Source organism: Phyllostomus hastatus, unplaced genomic scaffold, assembly GCF_019186645.2.
Source record: "Phyllostomus hastatus isolate PE091 unplaced genomic scaffold, TTU_PhHast_1.1 phas_contig_118, whole genome shotgun sequence".
In the NCBI taxonomy this organism is placed as follows: domain Eukaryota; kingdom Metazoa; phylum Chordata; class Mammalia; order Chiroptera; family Phyllostomidae; genus Phyllostomus; species Phyllostomus hastatus.
In genome coordinates, this window is record NW_025333543.1 from 11,959,586 (window position 1) to 11,982,782 (window position 23,197).

The 23,197-nt window shown below is 35.4% G+C and overlaps 2 protein-coding genes across 2 annotated transcripts in view; both read left to right on the forward strand.

Annotated features, from left to right (window-relative positions):
• The window catches only part of BMT2 (base methyltransferase of 25S rRNA 2 homolog), a 201,210-nt gene that overhangs the window by 15,380 nt on the left and 162,633 nt on the right, over positions 1–23,197 (forward strand). The window contains exon 2 of the mRNA XM_045847799.1: positions 8,223–8,364. Within this exon, the coding sequence (XP_045703755.1) occupies positions 8,223–8,364 (142 nt within the window). The remainder of the gene's footprint in view (positions 1–8,222; positions 8,365–23,197) is intronic.
• Positions 9,505–12,182, forward strand: LOC123824102 (28S ribosomal protein S36, mitochondrial-like). Its single transcript, XM_045847217.1, has 2 exons — positions 9,505–9,542; positions 11,759–12,182. The coding sequence occupies exons 1-2, from the start codon at positions 9,505–9,507 to the stop codon at positions 12,063–12,065; spliced, it is 345 nt and encodes a 114-aa protein (XP_045703173.1). The 3' UTR covers positions 12,066–12,182.

Here is a 23,197-nt window from a genome sequence, read left to right on the forward strand (position 1 = left end):
TCATTATATGTTACATTCTTCTTTTGGGTCAGTCTCTTTAGTATTATTATGTAGTGACCTTCATTGCTTTTTGGTAAGGCTTTGTGCTGAAGTCTGTTTTGTCCTATGTAAGTATTGCTATCCCAGCTTTTTTGTTTGTTTGTTTTGGTTTGTATTTGCATGGTGTATATTTTTTTCTATTTCTTCACTTTTCACTCTGTGCATATCTTTTGTTCTGAAGTGGGTCTCCTATAGACAGCACGTATATGGGTCATGTTTTATCCACTCAGCTACCCTATGTCTTTTGATTGGAGCATAAAATCATTTACATTTAAGGTTATTATTATAAGGTTACTATCTAAGGTAAGGTACTATCTAAGGTATTGTAAGGTTATTATTTATTGCCATTTTATTTTTTATGGCTATCTTTCCATCTCTGTTTTTCTTTTTTTCTTAAAGTAGGTTCTTTAACATTTCTTTCTATACTATTTTGGTTGTAATGAACTCTTACCTTGTTTTCATCTGGGAAAGTTTTTATTTCACTTTTGATTTTAAGTAGCAGCCTTGCTGGATAGAGTAGCCTTGGTTATATGTTCTTGCTTTTCATGACTTTGAATATTTCATGCCAGTTCCTTCTGGCCTGAAGTCTTTCTGTTGAGAAATCAGCTGACAGCCTTATTTATGGGAGCTCCTTTGTAGGTAACTGTCTCTTGCTGCTTTTAAGACTCTCTTTTTGTGTTTAACCTTTGCCATTTTAATGGTGTATCTTTGCGTGGGCCTCTTTGGATTTATCTCAGTTGGATCTCTTTGTGATTCCTTAACTTGTGTGACTTTTTTATCAGGTTAGGGAAGTTTTCAGCCATTAGTTCTTCAAACAGGTTCTCTATTCCTTGCTCACTCTCTTCTCCTTCTGATACCTCTATTATGCGAATGTTGTTATAATTGATATTGTTTACAGGTCCCATAGATTTTCTTCATTTATTTAAAAATTGTCTTTCTTTTAGATGTTCTATTTGGGTGCTTACTGTTATCTTGTCCTCTAACTCACTGATTCAGTCCTCTGCTTCATTTACACTGCTCTTGAGTCTTTCTAGAATATTCTTCATTGTTGGTATTGTGTTCTTTATTTCTGACTGGTTCTTTTTTTTTTTTTTCCCTATTCCCTTGTAATGCTTACTATCTTTTTAGGTTCTCACTGAAATCATCCATTCTTCTCCTAAGGTACTTGAACATCTTTCTAACCATTGTTTTAAACCCTGTATCTGGTATCTTGGTCTCTTCCATTTCATTTAATTCTTTTTCTTTAGATTTACTTATTATTTTATTTGGAGAATATTTCTTTGTCCATTTTTCTCTGTGTATTATACAAATCTGCTATGACTTCCAAACTTTCTAAGATGGCTTTATGATATAGGTGTCTTTTGGGGTTCAGTGGTACAGTCTTTTAGACCACCTCAGCTTGGTGCTTCAGGAATATTTCTTGTGGGTTACATGCAGTCTCCTGTTTTAGTTGGATCTTGAAAGCTGTTTGCTCTCTGGTGGATGGAGTTAATGCTTCAGGCTGGCTGACTATAAGGATAAACCTTGATCACTATGTATGAGTTGCTATGCGGGGGCTGCCCCCAGAAGTGGAGTTGTTCCCAGCAGGGTCTAGTGCCTGGCAGAATTCCAGTTTTGGTGTGCTGCTATTATGGCTAGTTGGGTCAAGCTCTGGTGTAGTCTTAAGCCCACCACTGATTGTGTTGCTTCTCAGTGCAGTTGGGCAGGGCTCAGGTACAGGTAAATGGCAGCCATTGTGTGTAACTGTTCTTGGGCTTCCTGTCTGGAACTACTGTTCTATTTACTGCATGTGGTTGCATCTACTGGGCCTGGGTGAGCCTGGGAGAGACCAATCTCTGTACAGTGGTCAGCTTCCTCCATCTTAGAGATGAGGGGAAATGTATAAAAGTTTCAAAGCTCCCCGAGGTCTGCCCCCACCTACCAGCTACTCAGTCTTTCCGATAGGGGTAGTGCCAGCTGAGTCCGCAGGAGTGTAGCAAGCACTTCTTCCTGTTCCCAGACAGAAACCTCCCAGAGGTACACTCCGAATTTCTCCCCTTTGAGTAGCACACCCTTTACCTTGTGGAGCTGAGCTCAGCAGGACAGGGCCTCCGGGACTTGGGCGGGCAGATCCCATGAGTCTCCTATTGTGGTTAGTGCCAGCAAGCCTGTAGGAGGGCAACAGACACTTCTTCCTTTTACTGATGGAGTGCAACCCCCAGATCCTCTCTCTGGACTGAGCTCAACAGAGTGGTATAGAGGGGCTCAGCTCTAGGAAAATCAGGTCATATGATTATTCCATTGGAGGAATAGCATGGGCTGAGTTTGGAGGGTAGATATGAGTGCCCCCTCCCACCTGCGAGGGATCTAGAACATGTCCCTCTCATTCCCTCACAAAAGCCTCCCTGGGAGAGGTGCACTCTGACCACCCCGTGGGACTGAACTCAGTAGCATGGGTCCACAGGAAGTGGAAGGGTAGGAGAAATGAATCCACATGTATGAGGGGGAGTGGAGCCAGCAATGCTCTTGAGGTTGGGAAGAATAGTCCTCTTTCCAGAACTACACAGTTCTCAATCACTTCCAAGAGTTCCTCAAGGAAAAGAGCTCCCTGGAACTCCCTGCTGGGTGCAGCCAGCAGATGACTCTGAAGGACCCAAGCATAGCAGAGTACTGTCACCAGTAATTGGGGGAGGGGGCAGTACACTCTCCAGGCTGGTGCTATAAAAATAGGAGTACCTGTCTCTGGGAATGTGGCTTCTAGGTCTCTAACCAAATGTCTTCTGTCCTTGGCAGGCTGAATCACCACTGATTTTTACCACCAGATGCTATGCAGGCTCCCCTTCCTGTTTCTGTTGCTCTGAATTGGGGAATCCTTGCATGGATTTGATACCCCAAGCTCCTGGGGCAGAGGTGTTTTGCTGTGAGATAACACTCCTGCTTCTCAGTCATTGCTTGTGGGTGGGGTGCGGGGGGGGTCATCCCTTTCCACTTTCTGCCCTTCTTGTCTCTATGTGGCTTTGTCTGTAAATCCTTCGTTATAGTATTTCAGTTCAGCTAGACTTCAGTTGCTATTCAGGTTGATTAATCTGTAATTTAGCTGTAAATCTGGTTGGGCACTGGGAGCAGGTGACTATAGGTTCCTCCTACTCTTCAGCCATCTTGGATTCTTTCAGTTATGTTTTGAAGGAAGAAATTTGCTGTACCAAATGTCAAAAGAGAGCTTAATTTGTAAATAAAAACACGCTTTCAACTCTAGGGATTCTATTGATTCACTTGAGTTTGGACCTGTAAATACAGCTTTCCTTGAATTTATTAGGAGCAAAAATGAATAATTTCTTACTTATTTCATTGTACTTGGTACTTAACAAAGACAGTAGCAGTCAAAGTATATCTTCAACTGTTCATACAATTATTAAAAATGGAACTCTGCCTTTTGAATGCCTATTAATTTATTCGTAGTTATAACTCTTTTCATAGCAAGTACCTCATATTTATTCTTTAGTTTGACATATGTTTGTGAAGGTTAATTTAGAAACAATTATGTTATTGTCTTGATATTGAGATCATACTTTTAATAATTTGGTTCATTGATTTCCATATTCAGCTGGGTTTGGCAACTTTAGATTGCTGTCACTTGTGTTTTAAATTATTAATTAGTTTTTAAAATTAATGTTTGAACAAATTAAATATACAGAGAATATATTAAATAGAAGTCATGTTAAAGGGACTTTGTTTTAGAATTTTATAAGACAATCAGATGACTTTATTTTTTAGACTAGGCAGAGCTTTGAGCTGATCTTAAAACTATGTATTGAAACAAATCATTATTGATTAACTATTAATTTAAAGTTAGGTGGCAGCACACATATATTTTAAAATTTGCTTTCTAAAAATAATTTTGGAATTTTCTTTTTTAGGACAAAGTGAAATGTGTGTATTTATTGGAGATTTTCCTCATTTTCCTCTCTTTCTCTCTTTCTCTTTTTTTGTGTGTGTGTAAGATACATTCATGTTTTTATAGGATGCCTACAATGGGTAAGAAAATAAAGTATCACAATGATTTAGAGTCATTACAAATACCTATATATTGGAATCATTGTGAGGCTAATTATTAATTATTGAGTGAGTGATTGAACTTGAATATATTGCTCTTGACTACATCTTTGATATAAATCTCAGGAAGTTCTTAGTTCCTTTTGATAATAAAAAAGTATTATTCTTTCAAATAAGACAGTTTTTAAAATCTTGGTTGACTTAATAACTACATGGTAATAAAAATCCTTAGAATTGAGTTTTAACTTTCTTTTTGTATTTGTATGCAGTTTGAATATGTATATTGAGCACTGATTAACCTTAACTTTTTGGCTTTTTAGAGTCCACATTATAAGGTATCTTGAAAATACTTTGTTTAAAGGGTAAATACCTTGTATTTAGAATACTATAAAAACATATAACAGGCCATTATGAAAAGAAAGACCCAAATTTTTCTACTCTTTTTGTTTTAATAACTTTATTTTAAAATATGTTAATAAACTTCTAAGTATATTCTGTAAATGATGTGGACCCCGGCTTACAAAGTCCTTGTGTTGTGGTTGTGACTAACAAATTCACACGGACTAAAGAAGTCCTGTGGAGAAAAAGGGACAGTGTGGCCACTCTCAGTGAGAGAGGGCCGCGACCCTTGCCTAGACAGGCTTTAATTGCATTTCTGGGCACATTACATCAAGGATGATCCTCATTCACTATGCACAGGTTCGATTTAGGTGGTTACCTTTTATAGAAAACAAGGAGAGGATGTTGCTAATTACATCAAACAAGAAGGATATTTGCAAATGCAAAGGGAAAAGTGTTTGAACTGTTTACACTCAACCTTGGGAGGTTTAGCATGATTTTAGGAAGTCACTTTAAAGATATGCAGTAAACATTTGCTGCCTCCATTCAGGGTGAGGGAGTTTTAGCAAAAGCCAGCCTCACAGCAGCCTAAGTAAAATGCAGGCCTGATTTCCCTCGGGAAAACCTATCAGTGAGTGTGGGTCCTGTGTGCCAGCTTCGTTCCCCACTGGCCTTTCTGAGTCGGGGCTGGGCTACATTTCCCACTGCCATGTGGAACAGTCCCCTATTTGGAAAGTGGAATTTTCTGATAACTAAATGTTGTGTTTTTGTTTAACTTTAAAATCTCTAGACATTGAACATAGTGTATAGCTGATAGTCTAGCTTGATACATTTTAAATAAAATAAATGCATGCACAAAAGTAAATTCAAGGTGGATAAAAGATTTAAATAGAAGTAGTGACATCATTAAAGTCCTAGAGGAGAACATAGGCAGGAAAATATCACATATTTCACGCAGCAGTATTTTCACTAATATGTCCCCTAGAGCAAGGGACATAAAGGAAAGAGTAAACAAATGGGATCTCATCAAAATAAAAAGCTTCTGCACAGCTAAAGAAAACAGTATTAAAATAAAAAGAGAACCAACTGTATGGGAAAACATACTTGCCAATGATACCTCAGACAAGGGTTTAATCTCCAAAATATATAAAGAACTCACACGACTCCACTCTAAGAAGACAAGCAACCCAAGTAAAAAAATGGCAAAGGACTTGAACAGACACTTCTCCAAAGAGGACATACAGAGGGGCCAAAGACACGTGAAAAGATGCTCAGTATCTCTAGCTATCAGACAGATGCAAATTAAAACCACAATTAGTTACCACTTCACACCAATCAAATGGCCATCATAAACAGAGCAACAAACAAGTGTTGGAGAGGTTGTGGAGAAAAGGAAACCCTAGTGCACTGTTGGCGGGATTGCAGACTGGTGTAACCACTATGGGAAGCATTGTGGAATTTTCTCAGAAAACTAAAAATGGATCTGCCTTTTGGTCCAGCAATTCCACTGCTAGGATTATATCCTAAGAATTCTGAAACACCAATCTAAAAGAACCTATGCATCCCAATGTTCATAGCATCACAATTGACAATAGTCAAGTGCTGAAAGCAACCTAGGTGCCCATTAGTAAATGAATGGATCAAAAAACTATGGTACATTTACACAATGGAATTCTATGTGGCAGAAAGAAAGAAGGAGCTCCTACCCTTTGGGACAGCATGGATGGAAGTGGGAAGCATTATGCTAAGTGAAATAAGCCAGGTGGTAAAAGACAAATACCATATGATCTCACCTTTAACAGGAACCTAATCAAAAAAACAAAGAAACAAGCAAAATATAACCAAAGACACTGAAATAGAGAACAGGCTAACAGTGACCAGAGGGGAGAGGGGAGGGAATTTCAGGGGAAAAGGGGAAAGGTTTGCAGGAACAAGTATAAAGGACACACCGACAAAAGCAAGGGGAGGTGGAAACTGGAGGGAGGTGGGGAGGATGGGTGGGTGGGTGGGTTGAGATGGGGGTAGAAGACAGAAAACTGTACTTGAACAACAATTAAAATAAAATAAAAATAAAAAATAAAAGTTACATGGAAGTAAATTTTCCCAAACGCAGCCAAGGCAATCATGAAGAACAGTGTATGAAGACTGGCTCTGAAAGATGTAAAGACATATTAAAATATCATAAAATAAATAAATACATACATACATACATACATGGTTTAAAATTCTGGATTCAGGGTGACTTAGATGAATATGGGGACATATCCGGTTTGTTTTGCTGTTATAACATCTACCAAATTTTACTACATCTCTGCTTCCTTTGGTGCCAGTACTTGCTCATGGAATTTATTATTTAGTTTTTGAAATAGACTATTTTTTCAAAACATGTATTGAAAGAATGTGAAGTATATACAATAGCATTGTTTAGTCTTGGTAGTATATTATTTCAGCGTACTGCACTTTACTAATCACACATTAGTTTTAGTATCAGAATATTTAGAGAAAGTCTGGAGACTTTTTAGTGTTATTGAAAACATGAAATTAAAGTTGTCTGCCATCAGTTTGGGTTGAACAAACTTACAGACAAAATTTGGCTTTCTCCTCAAAACTTCATTGGAGCAGGTAGTAAGACTTAAAAACTCCATAAGAAATTGACAAGATTTCCAAGATGGCTGTAAAGTAGATGAAAGCTGCATCCATTTCCTTTCCACCCTAAACCGATTTACAGCTAAACTGCAGATCAATCAACCTGACAACGAACTGAAAGCTAGCTGATATAAAATATTATAACCAAGGAGTACAGAAAATGCTACATAGAGACTGGCAAGAAGGATTCAGACATAGTGGGAAAAAGCCCCCACATGCAGATGTGGTAGCAGCTGGAAAGTTGGAGATACATCATGGCTATGGAACTCCCTCCCACTCGGAGCATGGAATCTTAAACCACATGCAGTGATCCCCAGCCCAGAGCAACAGAGATGGACAGAAGAGTCTGTATAGCATCTGGTGGTGGAAATCGGTGGGGATTTATCCTGCCTGGGAGACTCAGAGCACACCCTCAAAGGATAGAGCACCTTGTTGGTTTTCAGTCTAGTTCAACTGTGTGCTTAAAACAAACCAATAGTTTTTCAAATTTTGAAGTGTTGTAATAGTTGAACTATTATATATTTTTTTTTGCTAAAAAAACTTTAATACTAAAATCTAATTGCCTCATTTGAGGGAATAATTTGACTGTAATTGTTAATTCCAAATTTAGTTATTCTATTTATGTCTTTAAGTTTATTTTGTCACCAGACAATTGCCTACATTTGAACATGAGGCAAGAGAATGTGTATCTTATATCAAAGAACATCGAATGAAGCCCCCTTGGATCATTTTTGTTTACTCTTTTACCCTTACATTATGTTAAGGTCATTTATTTGGCCGTAGGATTCTCATACCTCTTTATCAGAACTCAAATTGATATTTCATATCTTGTATTAAGTGTGATGACTTACTTAATTTTTTCTAAAAAGTAGTAGTTGTAAGTAATACATAGTCTAAAATTTTTATTCAGAACATTTTATAAATACTTAAAATTTTGGAGGGGCTTCCAAGGTAATTTCTTTAGTAACATTTTTGCACTGAGATTATAATTTTTTAAAGTATAGTATGCTTGGAACCAGTCCAAATGTATAAATAAAAATATTTAACTTGCTAATTTATGTTGACCTATTATCTGTCAACCCCTCTTTATAAAATGTTGGGAACTGATAATTATGTAGAGATCCAAAAGTACAGTTAACTTAATTCATTTTTTTCCTTGTTTTTAGTGGGAGATTTTGATAAGATCTGGAGAGAACATTGTGAGGATGAGGAAACACTTTGTGAATATGCTGTTGCAATGAAAAATTTGGCAGATAATCATTGGGCAAAAAGTTGTGAAGGTGAAGGTCGTATTGAATGGTGTTGTAGGTGAGTGTTTTTATGAACTAACATGTTTGGTTTCTAATGTATTGTTGACACTCTCAAATTTAAATAACACTGTATATAATTTATTGTACCAAAATGGGAGTATTTGGAAACAATTGATGTTTTTTAAATAACTTCTCACCCCTTGGTTCACTTTCTCTAGGTTTATTTCATTCCTTTTTAAATCAAAAGGTATTTCTCTGATATAATTTAAAATTTTCTGCTTCAACTTTATTTAAAAGAATAGCTTTAAATACATTTAACATATTTAACATTAATCCAATAAAATATGAAAATTAACCGGACTCATCATTAGTAACTTAGAAGATAGAAATTTCTCTAGATAAATATCCATATTTAGATTCAAGTAGAAGTGAGTATTTTTCTATAATTTAAAATTTGAAAACTTCTGATAAGTTTCAAAATCCTGAATTTTTGGTGTGTGATTCAGGGTATTCCAGCACTTATATTGACTTTGGGGGATGTTTATTTTCTAATAGTATAGATCCTAATGTTAAAAACATGAGAAAATAAAATACTGATGATAATTTTTCCAACGTGATAAAACTATAAGAATGGATATATATGTTAACTGGATTTTAAAATGAACTCCCAGAAAACAAATATTATCCTTTAACGTGGACAATAAGTTTACAATAACATCAGCTTTATATATTTTTAACATGATTTATTAAAAAAGATTTGCCTTATTTATTTTTAGACCTAGGGGAAGGGTAGAAGATAGGGAGGGAGAGAAACATCAATGTGTGGTCACCTCTTACACATCCCATACTGGGGACCTGGCCCACAACCCAGGCATGTGCCCTGACTAGAAATCAACCAGCAACCCTTTGGTTCTCAGGCCAGTGCTTAATCCACTGAGCTACACCAGCCAGGGCTAGGTTTATATTTTATATCAAATTTTTCTTCAAAATTTTTATGTTAATCTCATTTAAAATTATGTAATAGTGTCCATTTCATTCATTCAACAAATGATTCAGAGAAAAAGATGTATTTATATTATCTTATTTATTTAATAATATTTTTTAGCATTGTCTACTGTGTACCTGTCATACCATACATAGAAAATGGGAGTACAACAATGAACCAAACAGACAAAATCTGTGCTCTCACGTAGCGTATATGCTAGTGGCAGTTAGAGACAAGAAACAGCATGTAAAGTAAATAGGTCAGAAATACTAAGTGCCATGAAAAAAAACAAAGGAAAAATAAAAGAGTTTTAAATAGGGTAGACAGAGAAGGCCTTACTGAAATGATATGTATAAAATGCCTAAAGGAAGTGAGAGCACAAGACCCAACAAGTCTAAAGCCCTTGAGGCAGGACCATGCTGGCATGTTTCAGATAGAGCAAGGAGACCACTGGTGTGGCTAGAGCAGAATGAGAAGGGGAGCATGGTAGAAAACAAGATAATAAATAGCTAGATTTTTAGTTTTTTGAGGAAACTCTATACTGTTTTTCACAGTGGTTGTACCAGTCTGCATTCCCACCAACAACATACTAGAGTTCCCTTTTCTCGACAGCCTCCCCCGTACTTGTTGTTTGTTGATTTGGTTATGATGGTCATTCTGACTGGTGTGAAGTGGTATCTCACTGTGCTTTTAATTTGCATCTCTCTGATGGCTAGTGATACTGAGCATCCTTTCGTATGTCTCTGGCCCTCTGTCTGTCCTCCTTGGAGGAGTGTCTGTTTAGGTCCTTTGCCCATTTTTTAATTGGATTGTTTGTCTTCCCTGAAATACCAGTTCAAAAGAACCTGTACACCTCAGTGTTCATAGCAGTGCAATTTACAATAGTCAAGTGCTGAAAGAAACCTAAGTGCCCACCAGTAAATGAGTGGATTAAAAAAACTATGGTACATTTACAAAATGGAAACCTACACAGCAGAAAAGGAGGTTCAACCCTTCACAACAGCGTGAATGGGACTAGAGAGTATTATGCTAAGTGAAATAAACCAGGTAGTAAAAGATAGATACCATATGATCTCAACTATAAGTGGAACCTATTCCGCAAAGCAAACAAGCAAGCAAAATAGAACCAGGGACATTGAAACAGAAGACAAACTGATAGTAACCAGAGGGGTGGGGGCGGGGGGGATGATAACCAGGGAAAGAAGGAAAGGGTTGTCAGGAACATGTATAAAGGGCACATGGACAAAGCCAAAGAGGGGTAGGATTGAGAGTGGGAGGTGGGGGAGGGGGAGAGAGGGGAGAGTGGTAATGGGAAAATGGAGACAACTGTATTTGAACAACAATTAAAAAAACAGCTAGATTTTGTAGGGGCTGGGGACCATTATGAAGACATTGGCATTTTATTCTACATGAGATGAGAACTTGGATGTTTTAAGAAGAGGCGTAATAGGTTTTTATTAGCATTTTAAAATGTCAATAGTTATTAAGAATTAATTGTTGTGTTAAGGTAGACTATAGGAAGGGTACAAAGGTATAAGTAAAGAAACTAGTTTGGAGGCTACTGCAATAATCAAGACACAAAATTATAGTGAAATAGTTTTTCTTAGAGAGTGAGGAAGTGAGTGAATGGATAAGACAGTGTAGTAGGATTACTGCTCAAATTAGTATAATGATTTAGAGACAAAAAGATGATGGTGCATATATTGTGATGATTATGATAATATGTAAGATGGAAATTGAATGTGAGAAGGGTGAGGAGCAGTGAAAAGGTGGTAGGTACCCTTACTGGATTCTGGAATCAAAGAACTATGGAGTTGGGGAAACTATAGGAAGGAACCAAAATAATAGGAAATGGGATATTTGAAATTAAAGTGTCTGGGGATTTTGGTTTGGTTCTACAGAGAAAATGGTTATAAATCTGACTTTGCTACAGAATATGCATTTTCTTCTTCAGCTAAGAAAATGAAGTACTGGTACTTCATTTGAAGAAATGAAGAAATGGTACTTCTGAACCAAATATTTCCCTTGTAACACAAAAATAATAATGTAATCCAGTCAGAAAATCAGCACTATCACTATTTAAGACCATCATTCTTGGCTCTTAGCAGCTCTGCTTTTAAATGAGTATTACAGTATGTAAGGCAAGCTCTCAGACTTTATTTCTTAAATGGACTTTGATATGTGGTATTCTCTCTCTTTTTTTTCTTTTTTTTTGTTTACTGTTGTTCAGTTACAGTTGTCCCCATTTGCTCCCCATTACTCTCCCCCAAAGTACCCCATGTTCCACATATGTGGTATTCTCATAGGAGTATTTGTTTGTTGTACCATTCGTTTGAATAATGAACTTGCTCCCATCTCACTCTTTTTTTTCTTTAAATACATGTTTTTATCAATAGATATTGTATCCACATGTGTTCTAAAGTAGGTCATTTTTAGGTCAAACTGCTGAATAGTAATAAGAATTTAGGTGGAGTAAGATGGCGTCTGCTAGCAGGGTCGTTCAGGTAGTCAAGACACATACTCCATTAATAAGGTTCCCTAACAGAAGAGACCATCCTAAACCCAATGTATCAGAAATTCTGAGATCAGCAGAACTACCATCTCACTCTTCTTCAATTTCACAGCATTTTAAGGGAAGTAAATCGCCAGATTGGCTGATGCATCAGGGTCCACCAGACACTACAGAAATAATAAAAACATTACCTCAGAAATATAGAAGGAAGCCTATGTCTCAAGAAGAAATGGAATGTATCCAGCGTGGAGGTCCAGAATAATCACTGACAGTGGCTGCTGTTCGTCATCACACAAAAGGATAGTCTTTACAATAAAGGACTTCCAACATGACAAATGAGAAATTGTAGATTAAACAACCTTAATAAATATTCTGTAAACAAAAAACTATATAGAAAATTCAGATGGACACATAACATCTCATAATTTATGTATCTTGGTCAGCTCCTCCTTAAGCTTACGTAATTGTTTATATACTTTATACTTATTTAAAGTACACATTTAAAATGTTAGCCTATTATTTTACTCTTAATTATTAAGTATTACTAGTGTTAAACTATTAAAAGCACATGATGTCTAGTAAATTATCATAGATTTCCCATAATTTCACTTTTCTTTCAGTTTCTGTTTAGATATGAATTTATCAGGCAAAATTGCTGTTTTTTGGAAGTGATTTTCCTGAAATTGGATGAGCGCCAGTGAAATAATGGCTCCATTATTTATTGTTAATTCTCTTAAAATTTTTTTCATTCACAAAGTTACTGGAGTATAACTGGATTAATAAGCACATCTTACTCTGAAAGATAAAAATATAGCCAAAGTAAAACCAGTGACTTTGTGCTAGTAAGACAGGGGAGTTAACACAAAAGATTATTTGTCACCTATTTTTAGAAAAAAAGTCAGTATAAAATCAGACATCAAAATGAATACAGTATAGGTATAAATGTTTGACCAAAAATGGCAATTTCTTATGTTTTTAGGGGTATTAAGACAGTGTTGTTCTTTGGTTTATTTTGCTTTTGATTGTAATAATGTATGCAAATCCTGGTAAACATTAATTTTCTCAAACTTAATGTCTGAAAGCTTCATAAAATCAACCTAAATATTTACCTTAAGGTAATTTACAAAACTTTAAAAAGGTCTTCCTGTGCCAAGAGTATATATTATTGTGGAAGTAAAGTCTTGTAAAGTGAAATAAATTTTCTCCCATCCTTTACAAAAAAAAAAAGAATTTAGGTCAAACTTCTGAAAAAGAACAGTGACAAACTATGGTAAAAAGATTTTACTGTGGGAAGTAATCCCAAGAGGAGTTTTATAACTTCTACTTTAAACTTAAAAGAAGGTTGGAGGGAAAGTCTTCAAAACAATATTGTGACTTATTTATATAACTTGGATTATATATAATTCCTTTCTTTCTTGATAGTTGTAAAACAGCAGTGTCACTGTGAAAGCTAAAGTGGGCTTTAAAAAGGGTTTGATAAAAGTTTGTTTACAGTTATTTATGCTTAAACCTTTATAGGAATGGCATGTGAGATAAGTCTTATTGACATTATCTTGTTAAGAATTTGTTGATTGGTTAGCTTGAAGAACTCTGCATATTCTAAAATGTAATAAAATTTGGTTTGTAATACCAAGTATTAAAAACTAGAAACAAAATACAATATAAAAGTATAATTGGGACTTCTGGCCAAGATGGAGGTGTAGTTAGACACACTGTGCCTCCTCGCACGACCAAATTAAGGACAACAAAAATTAGAAACAAAAGAAAACAACCAGAACTGACAGAAAATTGAACTGTACAGAAGTCCAACAACCAAGGAGTTAGACACATTCATCCAGGCCAGTAGGAGGAGCGGAGTTGGGCAGTCGGGCAGAGAGGGGTCGCAGCAAAGGCTTGCGGACCGGCACACAAGGCAGCAGCTGACCAACCCCGGGCGCCAGTGCAGGGTGGGAGAGGGCAGACCCAGTGAGGTGCGCAGGGCAACTGGCTGGCCAAGCAGTCCCACATTCTCGCAGACAAACCAGGTGAAGTTGGAGAGCAAGACAGACTGAGCAGCCCAGGGCCCCAGCTCAGGGGAAATAAAGCCTCAAGACACCGATTGAAAACACCTGTGGGGGTTGAGGCAGTGGGAGAAACCCCCAGCCTCACAGGAGCGTTTGTTGGAGAGACCCACAGGGTCCTAAAATGTACACAAGCCGAACCACCCCGGAATCAGCACCAGAAAGGCCCAGTTTGCTTGAGGGAAGAAGCAGAAGGGACTAAAATCAGACAGAGAGTGGAACGGGTGCCATTGTTCCCTCTCTGACCCCACCCCCACACACAGTGACACAACCCAGCTACTGGGCTGACCTGCCCTGATGAACACTTAAGTCTCCGCCCCTCATACCTAACAGGCACAATAAGACCAAAAAAGAGGGGAGGGGGACAAACAGAACAGATCAAAGCCTCAGAGAAAATACTTTTAAGAGACAAAGAGCCAACCTATCACATGCACTGTTCAAAGCACTGGTGATCAGGGTGCTCACAGAATTGGTTGCTTTTGGTTGCAAACTGTTTGAAAAAATGAAGGCCACACTAAGTGAAATGAAGGAAAATGCACAGGAAACCAATAGTGATGGGAAGAAAACTGGGACTCAAATCAATGGAGTGGACCAGAAGGAAGAAAGAAACAACCAAACAGAAAAGAATGAAGAAATTATAAGAACTCAGAAAAAGGAGGAGAGGCTTAGGAACCTCCAGGACATCTTGAAACATTCCAACATCCGAATTATAGGGGTACCAGAAGGGAAAGAGGAAGAGCAACAAGTGGAAAAGTTATTTAAACAAATAATGAAGGAGAACTTTCCCAATCTGGCAAAGGAAATAGACTTCCAGGAAGTCCAGGAAGCTCAGAGTCCCAAAGAAGTTGGACCCAAGGAGGAACACACCAAGGCACATCATAATTACATTACCGAAGATTAAAATGAAGGAGAGAATCTTAGAAGCAGCAAGAGATAAGGGGACAGTAACCTACAAAGGAGTTACCATCAGACTGTCAGCTGATTCCTCAAAAGAGACCTTACAAGCAAGAAGGGGCTGCAAAGAAGTATGCCAAGCCATGAAAGACAAGGACCTACATCTAAGATTGCTGTATCCAGCAAAGCTTTCATTTAGAATGGAAGGGCAGATAAAGTGCTTCCCAGATAAGGTCAAGTTAGAGGAGTACATCATCGCCAAGCCCTTAATTTATGAAATATCAAAGGGACTTATCTAAGAAAAAGAAGATAAAAAACATGTATAGTAAAATGACAGCAAACTCACAATTATTAACAACCACACCTAAAGCAAAACCAAAACAAACTAAGCAAACAACTAGAACAAGAGCAGAACCATAGAAATGGAGATTACATGGAGGGTTATCAACAAGGGAGTGGGAGGAAGAGAGAGGGGGAAAAGGTACAGAGAATAAGTAGCATAGATGGTAGGTAGAAAATAGGGGGAGGGCAAGAATAGTATGGGAAATGTAGAAGCTAAAGACCTTATGACACATGGACATGAACTAAAGTGGGGGAATGTGGGTGGGAGGGGGTGTGCAGGGTGGAGGGGAATGAAGTGGGGGAAATGGGACAACTGTAATAGCATAATCAATAAAATTGTTTTTAAAGGTATGAATTGTATGTTCAATAAAATAATTTGACTTTTCTAACACTTTACACAGAGAAACATATACACTATTTCCTGAGCCACTTGAAAGTAAATAGCAGATAACATTTCAACCTAATAACATCTCTTCTAAGAATAAGGACATTCCTCTGCATATTTATAATATTATCATTATATTAAGACAACAGTAATTCCGCCCCTGGCTGGCATAGCTCAGTGGATTGATCGCGGGCTGGGAACCAAAGTGTCCCAGGTTTGATTCCCAGCCAGGGTACATTCCTGGGTTGCAGGCCATAACCCCCAGCAACCGCACATTGATGTCTCTCTCTCTCTCTATCTCCCTCACTTCCATCTCTAAAAATAAATAAATAAAATATTAAAAAAAAAGACAACAGTAATTCCCTAAAATATCCTGTTCATAAATTCATGTTTTTCTTATTCTCCCCAAAGTGTACTTTATAATTTGTTTGTTTTTTTTTTTTAATCCAGTTAGGGCTCCTGCATTGCATTGGGTGATTATATTTCTTTTGGTTCACATTTTTGTTTTCCATTAATGTTGAATTTTTAAGTAAATATGTTTTGTGAAATAGCTCACATTCATAGATTTGAACATGTTTGTGATTATTGGTTCAAGGTGGTTAATAGCATTTTTCAAATATTCTATATTTCCTCACTAATTTTTCTTTTTGGCTTTTCACTTTTTCAATTACCAAGAGAGGTGTTTTCAAGATACTATTTTTCTCAATTTTTCTGTAACAATTATTTGGCTCTTCTTTAGAAATTTCATTTTTCTATTGAAGTTCTTCATATTTTCATCTATTTAGTTAATCTTTTTTTCTATTAAAAAATTAATACAGTTGCTTTAAAGTCCTTGTCTCCTTATTCCAACATGTAGTTTATCTGTGGGTCTGTAACTTCTGGATGGGTTATTTTTGGTTATGGATCATCTTTATTTGCTTCATTTATGACTGTTAATTTTACACACACACACACACACACACACACACACTGGAATTGTACTTAGAAGAGACTGGTGTAAATATTATTTTTTCCTAGAGAAGGAATGCTTTTTTCTGATATGCAGCTAGGATGAGATACAGAATGTTTTGATCCCAACAGATGTTAAACTAGATTGAGAGGGTGGATTACCTCCTTAGATAGTTTCAGTTCACCTGTGGCATCAGTTACTTTGAGAGTGAGTCCTGTTCTATATATATATTAAAAATGTCCTCTAGTAGAACTCTTTGACCTAAGCCCAAGGAAGAGTGCAGAGAATGTTCTCTGCTTTTTAGTTGCACTCCAAGCCTCCATTGCTGCCCCCTGTACTTGAAGAGCTATAGAGGTATAAAGAAGGAGAATGAGGAGCACAATCTCTGCATTTGGATTTCTTAAATATTCCAGTCTGTCACATGATTCTAAGGAGGCATTAAAAGCTCTGCTGGTTCCTGTTTAATAGAACAGAATTTCTCTACCATGGAAGGCTTGATACTGTGCATCCCATGCAGTATTTCAACAAATGCCCAAAGTGCCTGTGGTGATCCCTTCCCATCTAGAAAGGGCTTGTGTCCCTGAATTCAGTTTCTTTAAACCCCCTTGCACCCTCAGCTCTCTCGATTTCTTTTTAATATATTGCTTTTTTAAACTATATAGTTTCTTTTTCTACTTACAGCATAACCAGATATCTTTTCTGATTATATTCTTATCCAAAATTAGCTTTGTGTCCTGTTGTAGATATATTTGATTGTTTTCTCATGGTGCCATTTAACTACTTATTCAGTCTCCTTTATCTCACGTAAACTGAAAGTTGGGTCTAAAGTGTTGATCAGGTCACATGTTTTTGCTGAAATATCTATTAGGTGAAAATGCATAATTCATACTACATCATATTAGCAGGTTCTTATTATCAGATTATTCCACCACTAAAGATGCTAAATGTTGCCATTTGGTTAAGATGGCGTCTACTACTATATCCTTCTATTATAAACTTAGTGTTTTTCTTTTGCAATTAACAAGTAGAATGATATTTTGTCTTATGGATAAATCCCATCTCCCAACAATCTTTCAACTAACAGGTATACTCATTTACTGTATAATTTTACTTGGGGTTGAAAAATGATTTTTTAATTTTTTTAAATTTTAAAATATTATTCCTTGCATTTATTAGTTGTCATTATTCTGTAAAAATAAGCTTTCTTGTATGTACAAAGAATGATGACATGTCCAAAGGCTGGATAAAAAATAAACATAGATATGTAAATCTTTTTGCTTAATTATCAGTTTTCACAAGGAATTGTTATAATAGTCAATTCCAATTGTGACAATTTTTTTTTTGTAATATATCTATAACTTCTGGATTGTTCAATACTTACTTGCTTTTTTCCCATTAGTCTCCAGTGCTTTTTTTCTGTTAAATCATTCCATATTTAGTCAGTGGATAACCCTTCAAAGCTGACTTTGATGTTCAACATCACCTTTGAGCCCTCTCTTACTATCTAGTACAAGATGAGCCTTTACTTTCCCTGCCTAAGTTGTAGTATTAAACTATTTATTCGGGCCCTATATATTCATATTTTGATTGTTAATGAGAAATGGCACTTAGAAATTGTGATCTAGGTACTAGATATGCTTCTGGGGTGTCCTTCTAGAATTTTTCAATGAAGAGAGTTAGAAAAAAATTATACATAGTTAAACTCATAATTTATATTTTATGTTCAAATGTAATGTTACAGGATTTTTAAAACATCTTTATTTTTATATTCTCACTTATATTACACTGAAGGACTTAATTCTGAATAACATTAATACATTTGCTTTGTCCTACAGTGTACATATAATGGTCTCAAAATTACTATACCAATTTTTCTTCTAACAATAAACTGATTGAGTTTTCTTCCCAATTCTTTTGTCTTTAGAATATATCCCAATAAGGGTCATAATACTGTTTTTAAAAGTTACTTCAAACAGTTATTTTATGTATGGTTATGTTACCAATTTACTATAATTGGTTTCATTTTATTTTCAGTTTGATTGGTTTCTCCCCCAGCTTTCTGTATTTTTGGAGTACTGTAAAACATTTACATGGTTCAGCAATCAAACTTTATTTTAAAAGAGTATACTCAAAAGGCTTCTTTCCATTTTCTTTGTTTCTTGTTTATCTTACCAGGATATATAGATTTCTTTCTCATTTTGATCTTATTTGCAAGCTTTTCCTATTATAGAGTCATAGTGAATAACCTTGTGTGTACTCTTTTTATACTTTTGGCATTCTATCTTGGTAGAGTCCCAGATATGGAACTCTAGGAAAAAAAATGTAAAAATATATGTGATTTTGTTAGATATTGCTAAATTACCCTCCATAGAGGTTATATCATTTTTCAATTTTATTAGCAAAAAACTGAGAATACTTATTTCTTTACAAACTCACCAACAGAGTATGTTGCCCACAAGTTGAATTTTTGACAATCTTATAATAAATGGGATTTGGTATCTCTGTGTGGTTTTAATTTATGTTTCTCATATGATGTTGAATGTGTTTTCATATAATTAGGAATTATATGCCTTTTTTTCATGAGTTGTTTATGTTTTTGATACTTTTTTCTATTGGTTTTTGGTCCCCTTTTCTTGATTATTTTTAGAGCTCTTTGTATAATTTACTGTTATGTGCTCTTTTTCATTGGTTTTGTTTATATCTTTTGCCATGCAGGTATTGGGTTTGTCATGTAGAAGTTTTTTGTTTTTATATAATTAGATCTATTTGTCTCTCCTTTTAGTGCTTGCATATTTTGATTGTTTTGTAAAAGCCTTCCTGATTCCCAGACTATAAGAATTCCTAATTCACTCATGTTTTCTTCTAGTGCTTATATGATATCATTTTTATATTTAGATCTCTCATGTATTTGGATTTAGTCTGGTGTTTGTTGTTAAGTGTAGATCTAATTTTTCCACCTAAATAATTATCTATATCACAATATCACTTATGAAAAGTCCACCTTTTCTACAATGACTTGACGTGACACTAAGATTACATGCCAAGTTTTCTCATATAGTTGGTTACATGTGAATACTTTATGTTGCATTTCATTGTCTATATCATTCAATCAGTGTTATTCTATAACATCTCTCCCCCACCTCCACCACCATTCTTCTTTCTCGGGATTTTCCTAGTTATTCTTGCCTTTGTTTTGTTCCAGGTGTATTTTAGAATCAACTGGCCTAACTAAAGTTTTGAGTTTGTGTTTTTATTGATGATATATTAAACTTTTAATAACTGGAAAAAACTGATATCTTTAAAATGCTGAATCATTGTAGCCATGAAAAAAGTATATATGTCTTTTTATTTGTCCTAGTCTAATTGTGAGTGGTAGTGTTTTAAGGCTATCTGTCTAGTGATTATGCATATTTTTGTTGTATTTATCCCTAGATATTTTATCATATTGTTGCTGTTATAAATGTGATCTTGACTTCCATTACATATTCAAACAGGTTATTGTTTATATTTTTGTGGAGACTTGATTTTTCTATGTTTTACATCCTATTGTACTGAATCCTTTCACTGTGTTAGCTTATGCCTGATTCTTTTAGGTTGTCTAGATATACTGTGTATATACAGTTTTCCTTCTCTCCAATTCATTTGACTAATTCTTTTTCTCTTGTCTGTTATGTAGCTGTGCCTTCTGCATTTATTGAAAACATTTGTGGTATGTCCCTGTTGAAAAAGTTATTGGCTTTTGATATATATGTTTAATATCATTGATAGAAAGTATTCACCAATTCCTGTATTATTGTTTTTATTAGGAGTATTGAATTTTTTTGAATGTCCTTTTCAGCATCTGTGGAAATGAATATGAGTTTTCTTATTAAATTTATGTTATGAATATAGCCCTGGATGATGTGGCTCAGTGGGTTGAGCTCCAGCCTGCATCAAATGGTTGCCAGGTTGATTCCCAGTCAGAGTAAATACGTGGGCTACAAGCGCAGAGCCCTGTTTGGGGGTGTACAAGAGGCAACTGATTGATCTTTCACACATCAGTGTTTCTCTCCCTCTCTTCCCTTCTGTCTAAAAAATAAATAAAATCTTTTTTAAATTATGCGTATAATGAATTATATGAATTTAAAAACTTACATTGAATCATCCTTTCATTCCTGAAACACATACTCTTTGGTCATGCTTGATTTTGTTTGCTAAAATTTTATTTAATATTTTTACATTGATATTTACCAGTGATGTTGGTTTGTGTTTCTTATAGAAATTATCAGATCTTATTCTCATTGTTATTTTGCCCCCTAAAAATGACTTTGAAAAATTTATTTTGTTTTTATGGTCTGGAACTATTTAAATAGTTTTGAGGTTGACTCATTTGTACTCGTGGGAGTTTACCTTGAGAGGTAATTGAGTTAAAACACAGAGAGTTTATTTTTGTGTGTGGTGTAAGAAGGCAGTCTACTTTCATTTTTCTGCATGTATCTGTCCAGTTTTCCCAACACCATTTATTGAATAAACTGTGTTTAGCCCACTGTATGTGCTTGCTTCCTCTTTCAAATATCAGTTGGCTATAAAGCTGTGGGTTCATTTCCGGGTTCTCTATTCTCTTCCATTGAGTTGTGTGTGTGTGTGTGTGTGTGTGTGTGTGTGTGTGTGTGTGTGTGTCTGTATGCCAGTACCATGCTGTTTTGATTACTATAGTCTTACAGTATAGTTTGATATTAGGTAGTGTGATTTTTCCAACTTAGTTCTTCTTTCTCAAGATTGTTGTTGCTATTCCAGGCCTTTTGTGGTTCCCTACTAATTTTCAAAATGTTAGTTTTAGTTCTGTGAAATATGCCATTGGTAGTATGTTGATAGAAATTATATTGAATGTATACATGCATAGATTGCTTTGGGTAGTATGGACATTTTAATGGTGCTAATTCTTTCTGTCTGTGAACATGGTATGTGCTTCCACTTATTTGTATATTCTTCAATTTCTTTCTTCAGTGTCTTATAATTTTCCAAGTACAGGTCTTTTACATCCTTGACTAGATTTATTCCTAGGTTATTTTTTTTCTTTTTAAAGGAAACATGAATGGGATTGTTACCTTAACTTCCCTTTGATAGTTCATTTTGACATATAAAAATGCAACAGAGTTCTGGATATTAATTTTGCATCCTGCTACTTTATGGATTCATTTATCACTTTTAGTAGTTTCTTAGTAGAATCTTTGGGGTTCTCTATGTGCAGTATCATATCATTTGCAAGCAAAAACAATTTTACTTCTTCCTTTCCAATTTGGATGCCTTTTATTTCTTGTTTTCATCTGATTGCTATAGCTAGGAATTCCAGTACTATGCTGAATGAGAGAGGTGAAAGCAGACATTCCTGTTTTGTTTCTGATCTTAAGAGGAATATTTATAGTTTTTGCCCATTGAGAATGATGCTGGCAGTGGTTTTGTCACATATGGCCTTTATTATATGGAGATATGTTCCTCTGTTCCCACTTTGCTGGAAGTTTTCTTTTTTATCATAAATGGATGTTGGGTTTTTTCAAGTGCTTTTTCTTCAACTATTCTAAGATCATGTGGTTTTTATCTTTCATTTTGTCTATGTGCTATATCACATTATCGATATGCACATATTGTACTAAACTTGCATCCCAGGGAAAAACTCATGTGTTCATGTTGTATGATCTTTTTGATGTATTGCTGAATTTGGTTTGCTAATATTTTGTTGACAATTTTAGCATCTATGTCTATTAGTGATACTGGCCTATAATTTTATAGGGGTTTTTTGTAGTGTTTATATCTGGTTTTGGAATTAGGAATGCTGGACTAGTAAAGTGAGTTTGGGATCTTCCCTCCTCTTGAGTTTTTTGGAATAGTTTGAGAAAGAGAGATGTTATTTTTTTTCTTGGAATGTTCAGTAAAATTCACCTTTGAGGCCATCTGGTCCAGGGCTTTTGACTGGTGGGAGTTTCTTGATTACTGCTTCAGTATCACTAGGTGTAATCTGTCTGTTCATATTCTCTGATTCTTCCATGATTTAGTTTTGAAAGATAGTAGAATGTATTTTTAGGAATTTGTACATTTTGTCCAGGGTATCCAATTTGTTGGCATATAGTTGTTAGTAATACTTTCTAACAGTCCTTTGTATATTTTTACTGTCAGTGTTATTTCTCCTCTTTCATTTCTGATTTTATTTATTTGGATCCTCTTTCTTTTTTTCTTGTGAATCAGGTTAAAGATTTGAAAGTCTTGTTTATCGTTTCAAGAACTAGCTGTTGGATTCATTGATCATGTATATTTTTTTTTAAGAATGTATTTCATTTTTTTTTTTTGCCCTGATTATATTTCCTTCCTTCTACTCACTTTGGGCTTGGTCTTTTGTTCTTCTTCAAGTTTCTTTAAGTATAAAGTTAGACTGTTTATTTGAGCTTTTTCTTGTTTCCTGAGATAGGCATATAATGATTTTCATTTTAGGATTGCTTTCTCTTTGCCTCGCAGATTTTGGGTTGTTGTGTTCTCATTTTCATTTGCTTCAAGGTATCTTTTTTTTTTAAATTAATTAATAGGATTTATTTTGTCTGAATTCACTATTTTCATTATATAACAAAAAGTTTGAATTTAGGTATTGTATCCTTTAGGTAGGTATTCAAAAGAGTTTGCAGAAATCCTGCTTGATACAAAGTAAGCTTAAGAGAGTTCAAACAATTTAGTATATATTTTACACAATAAAAAGTGGGTGAAGATGAACATTTGACTGTTCTAGTCATATTTTC

Bases quoted from the DNA above. Each gene is read 5' to 3' on its own strand.
- LOC123824102 (XM_045847217.1), top strand. From the start codon at position 9,505: ATGCTAGTGGCAGTTAGAGACAAGAAACAGCATGTAAA. The intron at 9,543-11,758 runs GTAAATAGGTCA...ATAAGAATTTAG, and splicing joins GACAAGAAACAGCATGTAAA to GTGGAGTAAGATGGCGTCTG.